Below are 18,380 nucleotides of genomic sequence, written 5' to 3' on the forward strand. Positions count from 1 at the left end.
ATGGCACATTTCATTACATGTCAACTCAAAGTGCTTTACATTCAAAGACAATAGATAAAAAAATATTAGAACATAAGAACCATAAACATAGACTCCAGCATTTGTCATCAATATCAACATAATAATATAGAAAACACAAATACATCGACATGATCAAGTGCAATGAAATGAGTACACACACACACACACACACACACACACACACACTAATTACAGTAACCATAAGCCTGGGAGAAGAAGAAAGTCTTAAGTTTGCCTTTAAATATGGTCACTGTTGTGCTGGACCTCAAATCAGCAGGCAGCTTGTTCCAGAGAGCAGGACCACAGTAACTGATGGCACTCTCACCAGAACTGGATCTAATTTTGGATACAGCTAGAAATCCTCTGCCTGATGACCTGAGAGGCCTGATCGTGTTACAATCAATGAACAAATCAGAAATGTACGGAGGCAAACCATTAAGTGCTTTATAGACTATTAGCAAGATATTGTATGTGATTCTGTATTGTGCTGGGAGCCAGTGAAGTGATTTCAGTACTGGAGAAGTATGTTTAAATTTTAGTGTATGTGTGTAAGGACTGCTGCTGGCTGCTGCATTTTGAATGAGTTGGAGCCGTCCGACCAATTGTTTGTATAATCCTGCAAAAAGAGAATTATAGTAGTATTACTTGCTTGAGATGTTGTTCTTGTGATATTAGTAATATGCTTTTCAAAATTGAGATCAGTACTCTGTTCTGTTCCCAGAGGGATCTTTGCTGCTTCTTTTCCCTGCCTAAGGCTCTCCATGTAGGCACATGGAAGGGCAGGGAGGTTTGCGCTCTCTTTGGTGCTCTCTGTGCGTTAGGCTTTCAACCTTGACGTGTGGAAGGGCTTAGGCTTTCTGCATAACCCAGAGGAAAGGGAGAGAGTCCCCAGAACAGAGCCATACTCCTATATATAATACTGCAAATGGAAATAAAGTTTTCTTTGACAAAAGTGGTCCTGACTGAAATTTGTTTTTTAGCTTGCCCCAACTGGCCAAAATGCATTATTAATGCAGCTTTAAACCAAACCAGCTCACTCACACTTATATAGAAGATAAAACAAAGACAAAGGGTTAGTTTGGGTCAGTAATCAAACCTTTGTAAATATACATTCTACAGACACTTCAGGTGTTTCTACTTTTAGTTTGACCTCCGGATAGATTTTTAGAATTTAAATAACTTGTCAGATTGTTCACAGCCTGTCTGACTGCTCGTGTTTATTGTCTGTCAAACTTGCTCCCACACTTTAGCAATTCCCTCTGTGTTTGTGGCTAATTGAAATGATTACTAAAAACTACAAAACTTAGAACCTAATTTATAATAAACTGGAGTTTTCCTCTAACTATACTGTGTGTATGCACTGCATTGCTGTGTCTTGTGAAGTGTAAAAACTGTATAATGGGAACAGTGAGACATGAGCCTAGTAAACTTGTAGCTTGATTTATGGGGAGAATTATTCTGTTTCATCTCTATTGATCTGAAAAACATGTGTGAGGTGTCATATAAACTGCAGATCAAATTCCCAAGTACTGTGACTCTGCAGTAAAGTTAATGGCCTTTGACCTGTGGCTCTTGTTGCAGGATCATTGAGCCGGAGGCTTTGAAGCAGGGGAATATGAGCTCTCTGGGATTCACCAGCAAAGAACAGAGGAATCTGGGCCTACTGGTTCACTTGATGACTACAAATCCCAAGATCCTCTACTCCCCCATTGGCTCCCAGGTGGATAAAGTGATTCAGAAGGCAAGTAGACAGCACTGTCTTTGGTGAAGGTGTATGAGCAGAGTTGTTCGCATTATTCTCACTAACAACCTGGAAAATATGCTTTAAATGTGGCACTGACATGTTATGTCTTGTTATTGTCATGTGAACATTGTCTATCCCTCCCCATGTCTCTCGACATTGCTCCTCATGAGCTCTTATCATATGAGTTACCTGTTGCATATCATATAATTCTGTTTTTTTTTATTATTTTTATTGCCTGATATTAATAGTTTACTCTTGATAACGCTGCATGTGTAATTTCACTGACAGATGTTGATTCCCAGCAGGATTTAGGATAGACTATGGAGCAAACTGTGTGAATGTTTTCATTGTTTATATTCATTAATCATGCACTGTTCAACATGCTGGATTCACCTGAAGCCACCTGATTAATATGGCTCTTTAGCATGTTGCTGCTGGTCTCTCTTAGCCTTAACATAAGCACAAATGTCCACTGATTATCTGTGGGTGAGCACAGACTGACTATTGGCAGATCTCTTATCTGAGCAAGTGGGCTGAAGATGGTGGAGATAGCAGTGAGTGTGGGAGGCCAAGAGCTTGAGAGAGGAGAGGGAGGAAGAAAAGACTGGAAACCATATGGACAAATGTTTGAATTCATACAAAATATAATGAAAAAGGAAAACATTTGTCAACTTTTTGCACTTAGGCAAATGAGACATTTGCATTTGTCGGTAACGTGACACACTACACCCGGGTGTGGCTCAACATCTCCGCCCAGCTCAGAATCTTCCTGGAGGAGGGCCGGCTGCACAACCACCTGTTGTGGCTACAGCAGGTAGACTCACACACAAGTCATCTTTTGTCATTATTAATTATACAGTCCAATCAGGATGTGAACAAAATTATCTGCACATTGATATTTTCCCATTAAGTTACATACAGAACAGAAAACATGTAACATGTAAACATCCTCTTTCTCCTCTACCTCCAGCTGTCTGCGGAGCTTCAGCAGCACCCTGAGTTGTTGAATGGTACAGACAGTGAGCTGGTGCAGGGTCTGATGGAGGGAAACTACAGCCTGCCTAACACCTCCACCCTGCTGGAGCAGCTGGACACCATTGACAATGCTGCCTGCGGCTGGACGCGCTTCATGTCTAAGGTTGGTATAGTGTGAAACAGTGGTTCCAAAAGGAACAGGCCAACTGCACAGGATGTGCCTGAGTCAGCTGGGTCAGCTGAACACCACCTGCTTGAGAGCAAGAGAGCAGAAAAATCAAAATCACTAAAAGTTATCTATCGATTGTTGAAACCCTGAGTTCTGACACTCCAGATGGAAGTGGTACAAATCTACAGTTGACCAAACCCACAAAAACAATAGTTCAAGCCTAAACATTGTTAATTCCTGGATCACTATTGTATGTTTGGCATTGGATAATTAGTGTATTCCCAGCCAGTTATATGTAACTAACAATGCTAGATACAGTCTAGTTTGGGGTGTACTTGGTAGGACAATATGGAACATCTGGTAGGACAATATGGACAAAACAGGACAGTGCTCCTAAATATACTTTGAAATCCACAATGGACTACCGCAAGAGCCACAAGCCTAAGAATTTCACACAGCTAGAAGCCTCTTGCAGTGAAGAATGGGTGAAAATCCCCCAAACAAGAATTGTTTTTGTTATTTTGAAACTACAAAAGATTGAAATTAAAAAGTAATCTTGCTTAAAATATTGAAGAAATACATTGTCTTTAATTTAATGCCTTTTAGAAATGATTTCATCTCCTTCTTGCTTAACTACTCACGGGAAACAAAATTTTGACCAGTGGTTCCAAAACTCTTTCATGCCACTCTAAAGGTATGCAAACTTTTGAATAGGGACCATCTCAGTATTTTCTGTATTGCTGTGTTTTGTTTAATGATTGTGACATTCTGTGATGTCTTATAGTTTAATTTGAATCCAACTAGATATAAAAGACTTGCTTTTTGCCTGATCGCAAGAGTGCATAATACAAATACTGCCAGGGTGTGTAAACTTGTGAGCAGAACTGCTTAAGGTCAGGAAATGCACTTCAGTCAAAAACACCTATGCCAAGGAATGTAACATTTATTGCAAGTGGTTATACAGTCAGATTTGGGTGGAAAAGACTATTTGAGGTAGTCCTCTGTGAATCTGAACAGCGACAAGGACTCTGCTGAGAGGGCGAATTCCCCAACAAACACATACATGAACAATAAATCTGAGTTTAATAAACAGTATGAAATACAACATAAAAGGAGGCTGGGGTGGTGCAGAGGGCATTGGCATGAGTGTTATCATCCCAGTAACACTGTAAAGTGTCAGGTCATAATGTCAGCAAACTATGCCTCATTTATTTGCTTATTTCCTTGAGAGTGTAATGTCCAAATGGATATCAATCTCATAACTGTGTGTAACTACAGAGGTGGAGTTAAAGGGTAACTTAAGTATCTTTCAACCTGGACTCTATGGCTCCATGTTTTTATGTCTAAGTGATCAGAACAACAATTGAAATTGGTCCATTGAGCCTGAGCGCTGCAGCCAGCTACAGGCATGTTCGTACTGTCAACTTACATCCACTGAAGTTGCTTGTTTTTGCCACTGACAGGCTCAACAACACACAAAGCCATATGTTGTGAACATTTACTACGAGAAGGCAGAGGCAGTTGTATGAATGAATGTTTGTGTTCACATTCTAATAAAAGTTTAATTTGTTAAGAATCAATACTGTTGGCCAAGATCATTACATCTCCTTAAATATCTCTTGACTTGCTCAGAGACCCAGTTTGAGGACAGAAAAGGTCAAAGGCACACTTTTCTATTGATCGTAGTGCAGAGGTGCAGATGCTGCAGTAATCCAGTATGATGGTTTCATCTTTGTGCTTACCTCCAACAATAGTTTCTGATGAATCCATTTCTGTTGTGGAACATTATTTATGTCGTTGCCATGTGCTTCCAGGTCAGTGTGGATGTCTTCAAGGGCTTTCCTGACGAGGACAGTATTGTTAACTACACCTTGAACCAGGCCTACCAGGACAACGTGTCTGTGTTTGCAAGTGAGTCATCCCTCTGTGTCAGGCTTTGATCAAGATACCTTAGTTGATACTAAAACAAATGCTTGTAGAAAGTGTTTATGCGCCAATGCAAGAAAATTTTTGGATACAATGTGATTTTTTTAGTTTATGCATGCATGCATTTCTAATTTCGCTAATAAAACCACAGCAATACACTTAGTGTAGATTAATTACACTTTTGTGCAAAATATTTTAATATTGCCATGTGCAAAATTGTAAATCACATCTTGACAGAATTACATGATGTCATGTCAGTGAAACATCATGACAGTATAAAAAAAGACAGTTAAGAAATGAAGGCACTTATGACAAAATCACTCTTTTATGCCTCTTTGCCAGCGATAGCAGTGGCCAGACCTCTCAAGAACGCCTTGAGAGAATTTCCTTAAATTTGGCACATAGGTTGACTTGGACTGGATGAAATTATCAGCTTTTGGTGGTCAAGGGTCAAAGGTCAAGGTTGCTGTGACCTTGCATCCATCTCATTCTTGTGAATGTGATATCTCCCCTTGAGGGAATTTCTTCAAATTTGGTACAAATGTTCACTTGAGCTGAAGAATAAATGGATTGGAAGTTTGTGGTCTCAGGTCAAAGTTCAACGTCAGTGTGACCTCACAAAATATGTTTTCTGCCATAACTCAGGAATTCGCATGCTTATTATGATAAAAGTGCACACAAATGTCAAACAGGATAAAACAATGAAGTGATGACATTTTAAATCCAAAACTTCACTGTGACATCATAATGTTCTGCATTCTCTGGCCATCATTGAGTGTCATTTATCAGAAACAGAAGGGGAAGTATTTGGTCAGATATTTAATTGGTGACACTAATCTTGGGTGTCCACCTTGAAACTGTGCCAGTTGTATAGATCTTCAGTGCTGTCAAGGGACAGTGGGTGTAAAGCGTCCATGTTTTCACAGACATGGATGTAAACTGTAAGAGAAACTTGACTTTTGCACGGAGACATACAACCACGCAGCAGTAATTCTAGTTTGTGCTAGTGATGGTTGAAAGCCACAGCTAAACTATAGTTTGGGCAGTTACTGCACTCTGGATGCCAAAACAACAATGTCAGCAAAACTACAAAGCAGTATATTTGACAAACACCTGAAGCAGAAGAACAAATTAAAATGAACAAAGCATGACAAAATGTGGCTACTGAAGAAACAGACTGCTTTAAAATGCAGTGGGCATCTAAACTTGTCCGAGCCACAATGGAGTTGTGACGTGCAACTCCAGTGCAAATAGAGTAAAAAAGTAAAAACAGAATTCACTGTCTATGATAGAGCCAGTGCTATAAAGAGAGATCAGGACAAACAGACCTGAATCAAAATCAATCAGGTTTTGCAACTGTCCTTCAACTTACAGTCTTATGTTGGTATGTTGGTTGAGCCATCAGTCCATTACTGATTTGATATGTTCTTTTTTTTCCAGGTGTGATTTTCCAGACCAACAAAGATGGCTCCCTGCCACCCCATGTTCTGTACAAGATTAGACAAAACTCCAGCTTTACAGAGAAGACCAATGAAATCAGACGGGCCTACTGGCGTCCTGGGCCAAACACCGGGGGGAAATTCTACTTCCTCTATGGTTTTGTTTGGATCCAAGGTAGGTGACTGAAATACAATGTTTCCAGAGGGCTAAATATATATTCATCATGACACAGGTTGGAATACATGGTTATATTTAATTTGCTGCACCCCTGCCATTGTTGGAATGTGAAAAAAGCTGACTTGCTGTTTTTAGTGCAGTCTGCACATGGCAACAGCTTGTGCTATAAGTCCTATATAAGACCTCGGCACGGGTCTGCAGGGGAGACAGACTGCGATGTCAAATGCATTGTTTAGTTTGTTTTACAGAGAAAACAATGTATTCTGGATAAGTGTTTACCACTGTGCTCTGTGAAGTAGGCACACCTGTGAAGATGCCAATGCAAGCTGCAGCAGAAGCACTTTCTCACTGCACGTCATCTTTTATTTTAGAAGCAGAGAGCAGAGAAGCTGCAGAACAGAAAGTGGAAACACAATGATGCATCCACACTGACGCTGCACAGTCGGATGTGTTGGCTCAGAGATGGCCAAAGCATTGTACACTTCATTGTTGACATGAGAGATTAACTGACTGAGTTGTATAACCCAAATTACAAAAAGGAAAGTTTTCTTGAGTGTTGTGTGCCCATGTTTTGATTTTATTTTTTCAGGCATTGACATTTCTGCCTCCACCCCAGTACAATAAAGGCAAATAGAATTTTGTGTCAAGGCACTGACTTAACACAGTAATCTCTTTTCAGAAACTGTCCCTGCTTAATACTGAGCAGTAATAACCACAGTATAATAGAGAGAAAACACTACACTCAGAGTTTGTGATGGGAATAATTTCTTTGTTAGTAAGTAGTTCACATAAAAAAAATGTTGTTTAATTTCATACAATCTACTTTTACCTTTGCCCAGCCCCAGGCTCCACCCTCATAGACTTAAAGTGGGATTTATACTTGTACGTTGAATCAATGCGTAGACGCTGTAGACTGACACACACCTCCCCTGAGATGTAACTACATGTCACAGCACCACAGCCCTTCTGTTTATTTTTGTAAACTGGAACCATTTCCCTCAGTGGAAACAACTCTTAAATTTAATATTATTGCACAGATAAGACAGTAAATAATGAGGACAGTAAATCCCCCACACAGTGGCATTTAAAGTCTTCTGTTTGATTCATCCCGAATTCATATGAGTAGAGGAAAAGTCTGCTAGCCACTAGGCTAATTTATGCAATGGGAAATGTCACAGGCTTATGCTAATAACATTAGCATGTTGTATATGTGGGAGAAACATGTCTTGCAAAAGATAATTGTTTCGTCTGCGAACCTTGTACTATAATGGAGCAGATTTTGTACTTCTGTTTAAAATTGTTGCTATTAAGCCAAGTTTTGCGTGGCTCAAAATGTCTGCGAGAGAGCCCTCAAGCACTTGACGGTTTGACAGTGGGACAGCCCAAAGCCCTCGCAGACTTTGCAGGAATGCTTCTTAAAGTTGGCAAGTGTGGACATTGGGATTGGACCATCATCATTTAATGCAGTGAAGCAAACTAAGGGTTAATATCCATTGCATTCCCTATTTTTCAGGAGTCTGTTTCAAAGCTATGGGAACATGTAATGTAAATGTAATGCATATTTAGCGCATTTAGTAACTCTCTCTGACTTTATTCAGATATGATAGAGAGAGCCATTATCAACACGTTTGTGGGTCATGACGTGGTGGAGCCTGGCAACTACGTTCAGATGTTCCCCTACCCATGTTACACCAGAGATGAGTAAGAAATGCACTCTGTCATATTCTCTTTTTGTGATTCTGTTCAGATCGTAATGTTGACAGTGACAAGTAATCAGGCAGAGATGTTTTGTCATACAAATATATATTCAGTATGAAACATTGTTTATTTCAAAATGTTTAAAAAAACCTGTGTTCTTCATATGTGATAATTATATTTTTTTATATTTTACAAATCTGTACACGTTAGAGATTCTGAAGGTCCAAAGTGGATATAAATGAGTCCAGAATTGTGTGTTTTTGGTCTTTACCTGACACCTTGTGTTGTTGTTTTTTTCAGTTTTCTGTTTGTGATTGAGCACATGATGCCCCTGTGTATGGTGATCTCCTGGGTTTACTCAGTAGCTATGATGATTCAGCACATTGTGGCTGAGAAGGAGCATCGCCTCAAAGAGGTTAGACTGTATGATGTATGTCTGTTGTCAGTCTGAGGGGTCAGACTTAAATTGATTGGTTAACTTGTCAGGCTGATATTAATATTTTGTATCACTGCTGCTTTCTCCCTGACCATTGCTAGTATGTTGTTGTTGTTTAATATTATAATTATCATTTTTTAAAAATAAGTCTGGCAATGTTTTACATTTTTCTCACCATACCCCTCTGCTTTCTTATTGTTAACATTACTGGTGTACATCTCTTTGACCCTTTCTTCCTGTCTGGGCTCTCTTTGTTGCTGCATGGCCATGATAACAGTGTGAAGACTCCAGCAGCTCCTCTTGTCATTTACAACCTGTCAGCACAGACATCTTAGTCACAGCCAGTTATAGCATGCAGCTCTGATATTTTAGATTTAAACCTGTCTAAGCACCAGCTCTTTTAAGATATTATAGTGCTAATGTGAGTACACGGACAGTGTACAGAGTACAAAAGTAAGCAGCGGAGATAACTACATCAGTGTTAACATTGATAATGGTGATGATGATAACCACCATGCTGACGGTGAAATTAATTGTGGTAATAACTATAGCTGTATATTTGGATGAAAGGGTGGAGGTGTTGAGGAGTGAGGGGCAGATCTGACTCATAGACTGTGATGGCACCTCGTAGACAGCCGATCACTTAAAGCATCCATCCTCAAGGAACTTCAGTTTTTGGCACTTGACATGCATTTGCTTCAGGTTTCAGCCCTGCAGGTTGCCACTTTATTGTTTTGAACTAATTTTGAGTGATCTGGTGAGCCTCTGCATGGACCCTGGTGGCAGTTGGTTTGTGGGTTTTGATGATGTGCATGGGCAGAAAGCCTTGGTCCACCCCCAGGGAGAAGCAAAAAAATCATCACTCTCGCTACCTATTCCACAGAGGACATGCTGAAGGGTTTGGGGATGCTGTAAGGTGGAAAAGAAGGGGTCAGTGTTGCCAACTTAGCGACTTTGTCGCTATATTTAGCAACTTTTCAGACCCCTCTAGCAACTCTTTTTCAAAAAAGCGACTAGCGACAAATCTAGCGACTTTTTCTGATGTTATTGAAGACTTCTGGAGACTCTGTTGTGAGAGCACGTATCATTCTTCTCAACGGGCAGCGGATGCTGCCGTGAGCTCCTCTCTCGCCCCAAAGCACTCACAGACAGCCCAGTCCTCCCTCCCAGCAGCAGTCAGAGCAGGAGACGTTAACCCCTCCACATCCAGACTGCAAGTGAATCGCACATGCGCGGAACCGCCGCTGGCTGATCTATCGCTCTGATCCCGACCTGGTTTACAGTCAGGGCGGGATGTAAATGTAAAATTTTCTTTGTCTAATATAAATCACTGAAAAAAGGTTCATTTGTAGTTCTAAACATATTCAGGGTGTTTTTTTACTCAGTTTTTGTCTCTCCCACGATGTTATTCCTCTCTTCTACAGCATCCATTACAATTACATGCATATGGACAATTATGCAAATTAGGCAATGACGTCATTTAGCGAGTTCTAGCAACTTTTAGGACAGCCAATAGCTACTTTTCTTACTGAGGAGTTGGCAACAGTGGAAGGGGTAGACGAGTAACAGGCCAGCTTCCCCCGATATGGGCAGGGCTGCAATCAAATTGGGGGTGGATTCTGCCAACCCCGCACTTGCCTCCCTGTCGGGCTGCCTCCCCTTCTGCTGATGGGCAGCTTGGAGGGATCCTTCAGTGCTTGCTGTCCTGGCAACTTAACGTAGCCTCACTTCTCATTCCTCCATGATGTTATTACCAAGCGACAACCTTCATGAACTGAAAAATGAAGCCAACATGGGAGTGCCAAAAACGGCATTTCCCCTAATGGCCACTTGAGGCTGACTCCAAAAGCGATTCAATCCCAATAAACCCCCATGTTAAGATACCCAACTTTACAGCAGAAATAAACATGTTTACAGCCTGATAAAAAAAAAACGGATTTGGTAATTGAGATTGTGGACGTTTTGAGTGACAGGCTGTCTGCTAGGCATCACCATAGTCTATGAGTCAGATCCACCACTCATTGTGCCACAGCTCCACCCTCTCATGTAAATATTGTCACCTCTGGCTCCAAAAATCGAAGAGTGCAATGGCCAAAATGTCTAACTCAAGGCTTCAGAATGGGAGTCCACAGACCAATGGGTGATGTCACGGTGGCTACATCCACTATGTTTATACAGTCTTTGCTAATTATCTGTAAGAGCAGTATATAATGTATGAAAGTTAGAATGATAATGATGATCATCACCATGTCACCATGCATTAAAAACAATAGCAGCAACATTAATAACAATAGTAACATTAAGAATTGATAAGATGTGTTGCTGACTGAAGCACAGAGTGTGAAAGACATTAGCATTTAGCAAGCTAGGAGGATCTAATCAAGAAACACTATCATTATCAAGTTGCATCATGGGAAGTGTAGGATCCAGTGTTTTTGGATCTTGAGAGATATTGGGGATTTAAAGCTTCTGCTGCACAGGTGTTTATCATTCTTGTCAACATTTTTCTTTAATAATTTTATGCAAGTGCAATACTAAATGGCTGCAGCCCCTCTTTAAGTTGCATAATTTTAGTTTATGTAGCAAAAGCTCAGATATAACACTGAAGAGTAAATATGTCCTTATCACCACTGAATGAACAAACCAACCCACAGTGGTCCAGTTTTAAATAGGGCTGTAGGAAAATGTAGTTACAAATTCTGACATACTACCATCCTGCCATTTTCTCAGGTGATGAAGATGATGGGTCTGAACAATGCTGTCCACTGGGTGGCCTGGTTCATTACTGGCTTTGTTCAGTTGTCCATTTCTGTTACCGCTCTGACAGCCATCTTGAAGTATGGCCGGGTGTTGCTCCACAGCGACCCCTTCATCATCTGGCTCTTCCTCACCATCTATGCCGTAGCGACAATCATGTTCTGGTGAGATCACTTAGTTCCACGAAAATCACTATGAAAAGCTCACTTCTCAAAAAACATCCATTTCCACAGCTCAGCAGTTGACACTTTTGCACTCTAAGAAAACACTCTCTCACCAAAGTCTTAATGGCCCAACACACACACATTCTTGTACTTTTATCTTTGTGAGGACCCCATTGACATAATGCATTCCCCAGCCCCTTACTCTAACCTTAACCATCACAACTAAATGCATAACCCCAACTCTTACCCTATCCCTAACCTAAACCTAATTCTAACCTGAACCCTAAAACCAAGTCTTAACCCTCAAACAGGCCTTTGAAAAATGTCCTCACTCTGTTTTTTGGTCCTCACTATGTAGCATGTACAGGTACTCACAAACAGGCCTTTGAAAAAGTGAGGACTGGCCAAAATGTCCTCACTCTGTTTTTTGGTCCTCACGATGTAGCATGTACAGGTACTCACAGACACACACACACAGGCTGACACGCTTGCAGTAAAGCAGCAGTAACTTCAGTCCTCCATCTGTGTCTACAAGGGATGCAGGACGGTATTGAGTGAACTGCATTTTGGCAGTGCTCAGAGCCCAACACACAATAGGTGTTGTGAAGGAAATACACTTAAAATCATAAAAATATGCTTGAACACAAATTGTTACACGGCCTGTGTAGACAGCTGGAGTGATTTAAGTAAAAGCGTATCTGCTCTATCAGAGGTACATGAAATGGGAATTCTTTTCTCACTACCAATACAACCACTGATAAGACGATAACCAGTTATATCATAGTCTGTTATTGCTAGGTTGATATGAATGTGTATTAATGCAGGAAATTGTATGAACATTGATTGTTTTGATTTTTTGTATGTGATTTTGTTTGAACAACCTTTGACTGATTGTGCCAAGCTTTTGAAAAGGAGTTATTATTTTGATTCCCTCCATAGACAATATGAGATTTCATGAACATAATAAATGATAAAGACACCTATATAACTTGGATGGGCAGTTTCCATATTTGAGTGCTATTTGAAATTCATTTATTGAATTCATTTATTGAGCATTCAATCAGCCTATTAAACCATAAATTCAAAGTTAACATAAGAAAAATCAGCACACTTTCTGTTGCTGCTGTTACGTAGTTAAGATGCAGTGCTGAAGGACTGGCTTTGGAGCCACCCTCCTCCTCATCATTTCAGTATCTGCCTGGTTAGCACAAGCTAACACATCAGCTAACATCCAACATCAAGCTGGATTACAGTCCCAACTAACTCACACTGACACAGAAACTGCTTGACTCTGTCGTTAAACCTGTTAATATTCATTAGGTAAAATTAGCCGTGTGATGCTAACAGTCAGCCCTGTCAGTGAGTGAGTTTGTGTGTGTGCAAGCAGATTCTCACCAACACAGTGCTCACACTTCCACAGTAACTGTCATAAAATAAATAGAGAGACTGCGGCAGTGGGACAAGGAGGCACTGAGCGAAGCAATGCGCTGCATGCAGCTCTACAAAGAAATAATACCCAGGATACCCATTTTTAATTGTAAAAAGAAAAAAACAAGAAAAGTCATCTTTACTGCAAGGTTGAGCAACAATTACTTTTTACTTTGAATGAATACTGACATCCAAATTGAGTAATCAAGTACTCATGCTTATCCCAAGTAACTTCCCTTTGTTTTGCAGTTTTTTGGTGTCAGTAATCTACTCTAAGGCCAAGCTGGCTTCAGCCTGTGGAGGAATCATCTACTTCCTCAGCTACGTGCCCTACATGTATGTGGCCATTAGAGAGGAGGTGGCCCATGATAAGATCACTGCCTTTGAGAAGTGCATTGCTGTAAGGCATTTTCTCTTTTTATCCTATCCTTTTAATTTTAATCTAACAACATTTGGGGTCTGATTGTAAAACTTGCTCCTTGCATGTCACTGTGAGGCTGTACAACTTAGATAATTCAGATGATACTGAGGTGAATACATTCTTGTTTCCTGTATTTCCTCTCCAGTCTCTGATGTCCACCACAGCCTTTGGCCTGGGCTCCAAGTATTTTGCCTTGTATGAGGTCGCAGGTGTTGGCATCCAGTGGCGGACCATCAGCCAGTCACCAGTAGAGGGCGATGACTTTAACCTGGGTCTGTCTATGATGATGCTCATCATCGATGCCGGTGTGTATGGTGTACTCACTTGGTACATAGAAGCTGTGCATCCAGGTATGAAATCACTGCCCTCTGAATGATCACAGGTCTGTTTTCAATCATATCTTTCCAGATAGATTAGATTAAATATGTTTCCCCTCTTCACAGGAATGTATGGGCTGCCCCGCCCATGGTACTTCCCCCTGCAGAGGTCCTATTGGTCAGGCAGTGGGCGTGTGGAGACCTGGGATTGGCCGTGGTGTGGAGGCGGGGCTGCCAGGCTCAGTGTGATGGAGGAGGATCAGGCTTGTGCTATGGACCAGCGGAGATCTGGTACAGACAAAAAAAATATTTGGGCCTGATGAAGACACAGCATTTGAATGAGATTCTCATATTCTATAGATCCACTTATCCAAGTCAAACCTAAACACAAGGCTATCTAAACATATTAAATGACATTCTTTGTCAGAACTGGGGGTTGGAAATATTTATTTGATGTATAGTTTAACTATGTTTTGGAGTTCTGTATGCTGAAAAACTCACTGTACACTGACCTGCTCTCTAAAAGTCACTTTTAAACTAAAAAGAGCAGTAAAAGCCAGCATGTATGTGACCACAAAAGGAACAGGTAAGTGAGAGTGCCAAAAAAGTAGAGTAAGATCACAGAAAATGGGTATTTTGATATTTAAGTAATATCTTTTGCTCGCTATTTCTCCCTTTGTCATTGTGACCCCAGAGGAGATGCGGGGCATAGAGGAGGAGCCAAGTCACCTGTCGTTGGTGGTGTGTATAGACAAACTGACCAAGGTGTACAAGACTGGCAGCAAACTGGCCCTCAACAAACTGAGCCTCAACCTCCATGAAAACCAGGTAGTCTCCTTCCTGGGACACAACGGCGCTGGCAAGACCACAACCATGTGAGGGAGACTAGTGTGTGTGTGTGTGTGTTTATGTCTACACTGAAGATCAGTGTTTAACTGAAATACTGGTATATGCTATACCAATGCAATACTCCACTGACTGTATACACACAATTGTCATAGGTCCATCCTGACAGGTTTGTTCCCGCCCACCTCTGGTTCTGCCACCATATATGGTCATGACATCCGCACGGAGATGGAGCGTATTCGGCAGAACCTGGGCATGTGTCCGCAGCATAATGTCCTGTTTGACAAGCTGAGTGTGGAGGAGCATCTGTGGTTCTACTCCAGGCTCAAAGGCATGGCTGAAGAAGATATACGCAAGGAGATGGACAAGTCAGTACATGTCTACTGCATTTAATTTAGTTTAGTTTACGGGAATTCATTTCTTGCGTGTGACGATCAGATAAATATGATGAAAAAATGAAAGCTGCAAGCAGCAGTTAACGGGCCTGTACCCTTTCCCGCATACCCAGTGGTCCTGGTGGGATGCCAGTCAGTGTGACAGCGCATTTCTCTAACTGTTGGACACTGCATGGATAAGTTAAATGTTATTTCCTGTGTTAAAGGTGTGACAGAAATGACTTATTGCAAATATTGTACTACTTCCTGTGTCCACTATGTGGCACTAGAGAGAGAGCACAAGACCCATATTACAAATCTATTTTCAAGACTTCTGACAAGTTTCATTAGTATTTGAGCATCACAAGCCCCTTAAAAATTAGCTTTAAGTACAAAAATAAAAATCAGAATAATCGTGCACTAATGACAAATAAAGACAGTCAACTCAAATAGCTAAGTATATAACAATAACACACTGCAACTTCACACAACCAGACAAAACCATAATATCACAATGATTTTTAAACCTACCAGCTATTTTAAAAGAGGTTTTGATACATTAATATTATGACTATCCGGGCATACATGAATACAAGGGACATATTTTTTAAAATATGCAGGTGGACTCCAGTACACAAAGAACACTTAACAAATAAGTCTGGAAGGAAACAAACTAACAAACAATAACATGTCACACATATGTCCTCATACATCACTCTACAGGGTCTCATTGTCACAGAGCAAGTTAATAATTATGTGGGCTAATATTCCGTTTTGATATGAGTCCATAACCGGTGATGATACTCCCTTCCCCTGATCGCCATTTATTCTACTGAACATACATTCATTAGATGCTATTTCCACCATTGCATTAACCCATTCTTTCAGTTCCGGGGCCTTTGTTGTCTTCCAGTATGACTCAACAGACAGTTATTAGAACCACAATAACAGAAAACGCACACTTGGATACGTTTGGTATTTGCGACCGATCCTCCAGTAAACACAACTTTGGACTTAAAGGGATTTCTGAACTAAACCAACAACTTATAATTTCTAATACTTTAATCCAGAGTGGTCTGACCAAACTGCATTCCCATGTATAGTGCAGGAATGTTCCTATTTCAATTTTACATTTCCAACAGCTGTTGTTATTTAACAACTTCATTCTGGGTTGTAACAGTGTATGGTAATATCTATGCAACACCTTATATTGTGTGAGCTTTCCCCTGGCACCTTTCACATATTTACCACATCCTGACACAATTTTAGACCATCTGTCACTGTCAGTTTCTTCTCAGAGGTCCCTTTGCCAAATCAGTTTCAAATTAAGAGACATATCACACAGGAGGGAGTTAGTTACTTTATAAAATTGTGAAGCCTTGTGGTTTTCTGGTGGTAATTTCAGATACTTTATAATGATGTTTTCAGCTACATTGTAGGACTCTGACATAATGCAACCTCTTATATGTAAGTACTTACAACAATGTCCTTTTCCCTACCAAATTAAATCACTCAACCAGATTTCTATATGAAAGAAATAAAAAGACAAAGAAAAGTCTGCACACTTCAGCTCCCTTTAGGTGCATTTATTCCACCAACCTGGAGTGATGTTTCGGGCCACAGGTGCCCTCGTCAGACCAGCCTGAAGAAGGGCACCTGTGACCTGTGGCCCCTTTTCTTTGTCTTTTCAGTTTTATTCATTTAGCCCAGCCCTTTTTCATTTTTTGGATGTGTGTGGCTGCTCTATTTGTATTATATGAAAGAAATAAGCCATCCTCAAATAAATCACAAATGGTGCATAAACCACGGGAATGTCACTGCTTCCAATACACAGTATTTCTTCCACTACAGATTGCAGGATTGTGCCACAGTGAGAAATATCTTTGTAACTTATGTGTTTCTTTTAACATTTTGTGGACTTTGATCCACACATCTCTTGAGTGGAGAAGGACTGGCTTTGTAATATTGCTTGTTGTTTGAGATAAAGCAGCAATAGGATTAAATGGTGAATACAGCTTGTATTCAGTGTCCATCCAGGCTGCTTTATCTTTTGCATCATCCCAATATTTTGCTATAGCCATTTCAAAAGATAAGTGGTACAGTGGTGGATCAGGAAGTCCCAATTCTCCTCTCTCCCTGTGGGCATATAACTTACTCAATTTGATCCTGGATCTTTTTCCACTCCACGGAAATTGTTTTATTTTGTCATCAGATTGTTTAAATATAATAGATGGTATTGTAATATAGTTAAACTGGGGAGCCACTGTCATTTTTATGATGCTTATTTTTCCCCATAATTTAAGTTCTATCTTATCCCATTTTTCTAAATTAAGTTTGATATTTTGTACCAATGAGTTAAAAATAAAGCATTGCCATTCCACCTACATCCTGGAAGAGTTTAATGCCAAGGTATTTCAGACCCTTGTGAACCCGCTTAAAGTTGAATTGTTCCACCATAAAAGGGAGACAAATTTTGGAAAAAGGCATTACTTCAGATTTATTCCAGTTTATAGTGTAACCTGATAGTTTTGAAAATGATTCAGTAGTGTCTATCAGATGTGGAAGGGACCCCAGAGGGTCAAGTATCACTGCTAATACATCGTCTGCATAAAGTAAAAGCTTATTTTCTTTATCCCCTTCCTTGATTCCTCTGATGCCAGGGTGTGCCCTAGTAGCAACTGCTAAGATTGCTAAAAAAAATTATAAATGATGGACTTCAGGAACACCCCTGACATGTCCCTCTAGAGAGTTTAAAAAAGGGTGACATTACTCCATTCATCATCACTGCCACCTTTGGTTCTTTATATAATGTTTTAACCCATGTAATGAAATTGGAATTAAAGCTGAAATTAGTTAAGGTGGAGAAAAATAAACACCACTCTACCTTATCCAAAGGCTTTCTATTTTTTCTCTATATCTATTTTTCATGAATCCCGCTTGGCTGGGGTGAAGGATACTTGGCAACACATTCTGTAAACGCTCAGCAAAGATTTTGGACAGAATTTTACTGTCAAGATTTAGCAGGCTAATGGGTCTGAAATTTGAGGGGTCAGCTGCATCTTGACCTGATTTAGGAATAAGTGAAATTAATTCTTTATTAAAAGTAGGGGCTAAACATCCCTTCTTAAACATCCCCTGATAAACAATATTGGGGCAAAGGATATCTAAAAATGCTTTGTAATACTCTACAGGGAGTTTTGATACATCACTAACAGTTACTTGGCCTTTTCTCACCAAATGGCACTTGTAGAACAGTGTTATACTACATTATTGCTGGCCTGCAGTCTTACTACACATATTTATGATCTTAATCACCTAGTTTTTTTTAAGTTACAGACAATAAAAAAATTAACCACAAAACAGGGGGCTAAAATTCTCTTTACAAATAACCAGTAGAGACAGTAGGAATCTCTGTGTTGAGGCTCACGTGAAAGTATAAAAGTTGTTGTCCTTTCCTCTAAATGACAACTGTGTTTGACAGTTTCAC

At 40.2% G+C, this 18,380-nt stretch overlaps 1 protein-coding gene across 1 annotated transcript in view; it reads left to right on the plus strand.

Annotated features, from left to right (window-relative positions):
* The window catches only part of abca2 (ATP-binding cassette, sub-family A (ABC1), member 2), a 123,782-nt gene that overhangs the window by 70,840 nt on the left and 34,562 nt on the right, over nt 1-18,380 (plus strand). Inside the window, exons 10-22 of the mRNA XM_033619700.2 lie at nt 1,603-1,762; nt 2,451-2,579; nt 2,736-2,903; nt 4,724-4,820; nt 6,276-6,449; nt 8,051-8,153; nt 8,451-8,565; nt 11,317-11,507; nt 13,185-13,335; nt 13,502-13,706; nt 13,800-13,964; nt 14,368-14,548; nt 14,675-14,887. Of these exons, the coding sequence (XP_033475591.1) occupies nt 1,603-1,762; nt 2,451-2,579; nt 2,736-2,903; nt 4,724-4,820; nt 6,276-6,449; nt 8,051-8,153; nt 8,451-8,565; nt 11,317-11,507; nt 13,185-13,335; nt 13,502-13,706; nt 13,800-13,964; nt 14,368-14,548; nt 14,675-14,887 (2,052 nt within the window). The remainder of the gene's footprint in view (nt 1-1,602; nt 1,763-2,450; nt 2,580-2,735; nt 2,904-4,723; nt 4,821-6,275; nt 6,450-8,050; nt 8,154-8,450; nt 8,566-11,316; nt 11,508-13,184; nt 13,336-13,501; nt 13,707-13,799; nt 13,965-14,367; nt 14,549-14,674; nt 14,888-18,380) is intronic.

This window comes from Epinephelus lanceolatus, chromosome 9, assembly GCF_041903045.1.
Source record: "Epinephelus lanceolatus isolate andai-2023 chromosome 9, ASM4190304v1, whole genome shotgun sequence".
In the NCBI taxonomy this organism is placed as follows: Eukaryota; Metazoa; Chordata; class Actinopteri; order Perciformes; family Serranidae; genus Epinephelus; species Epinephelus lanceolatus.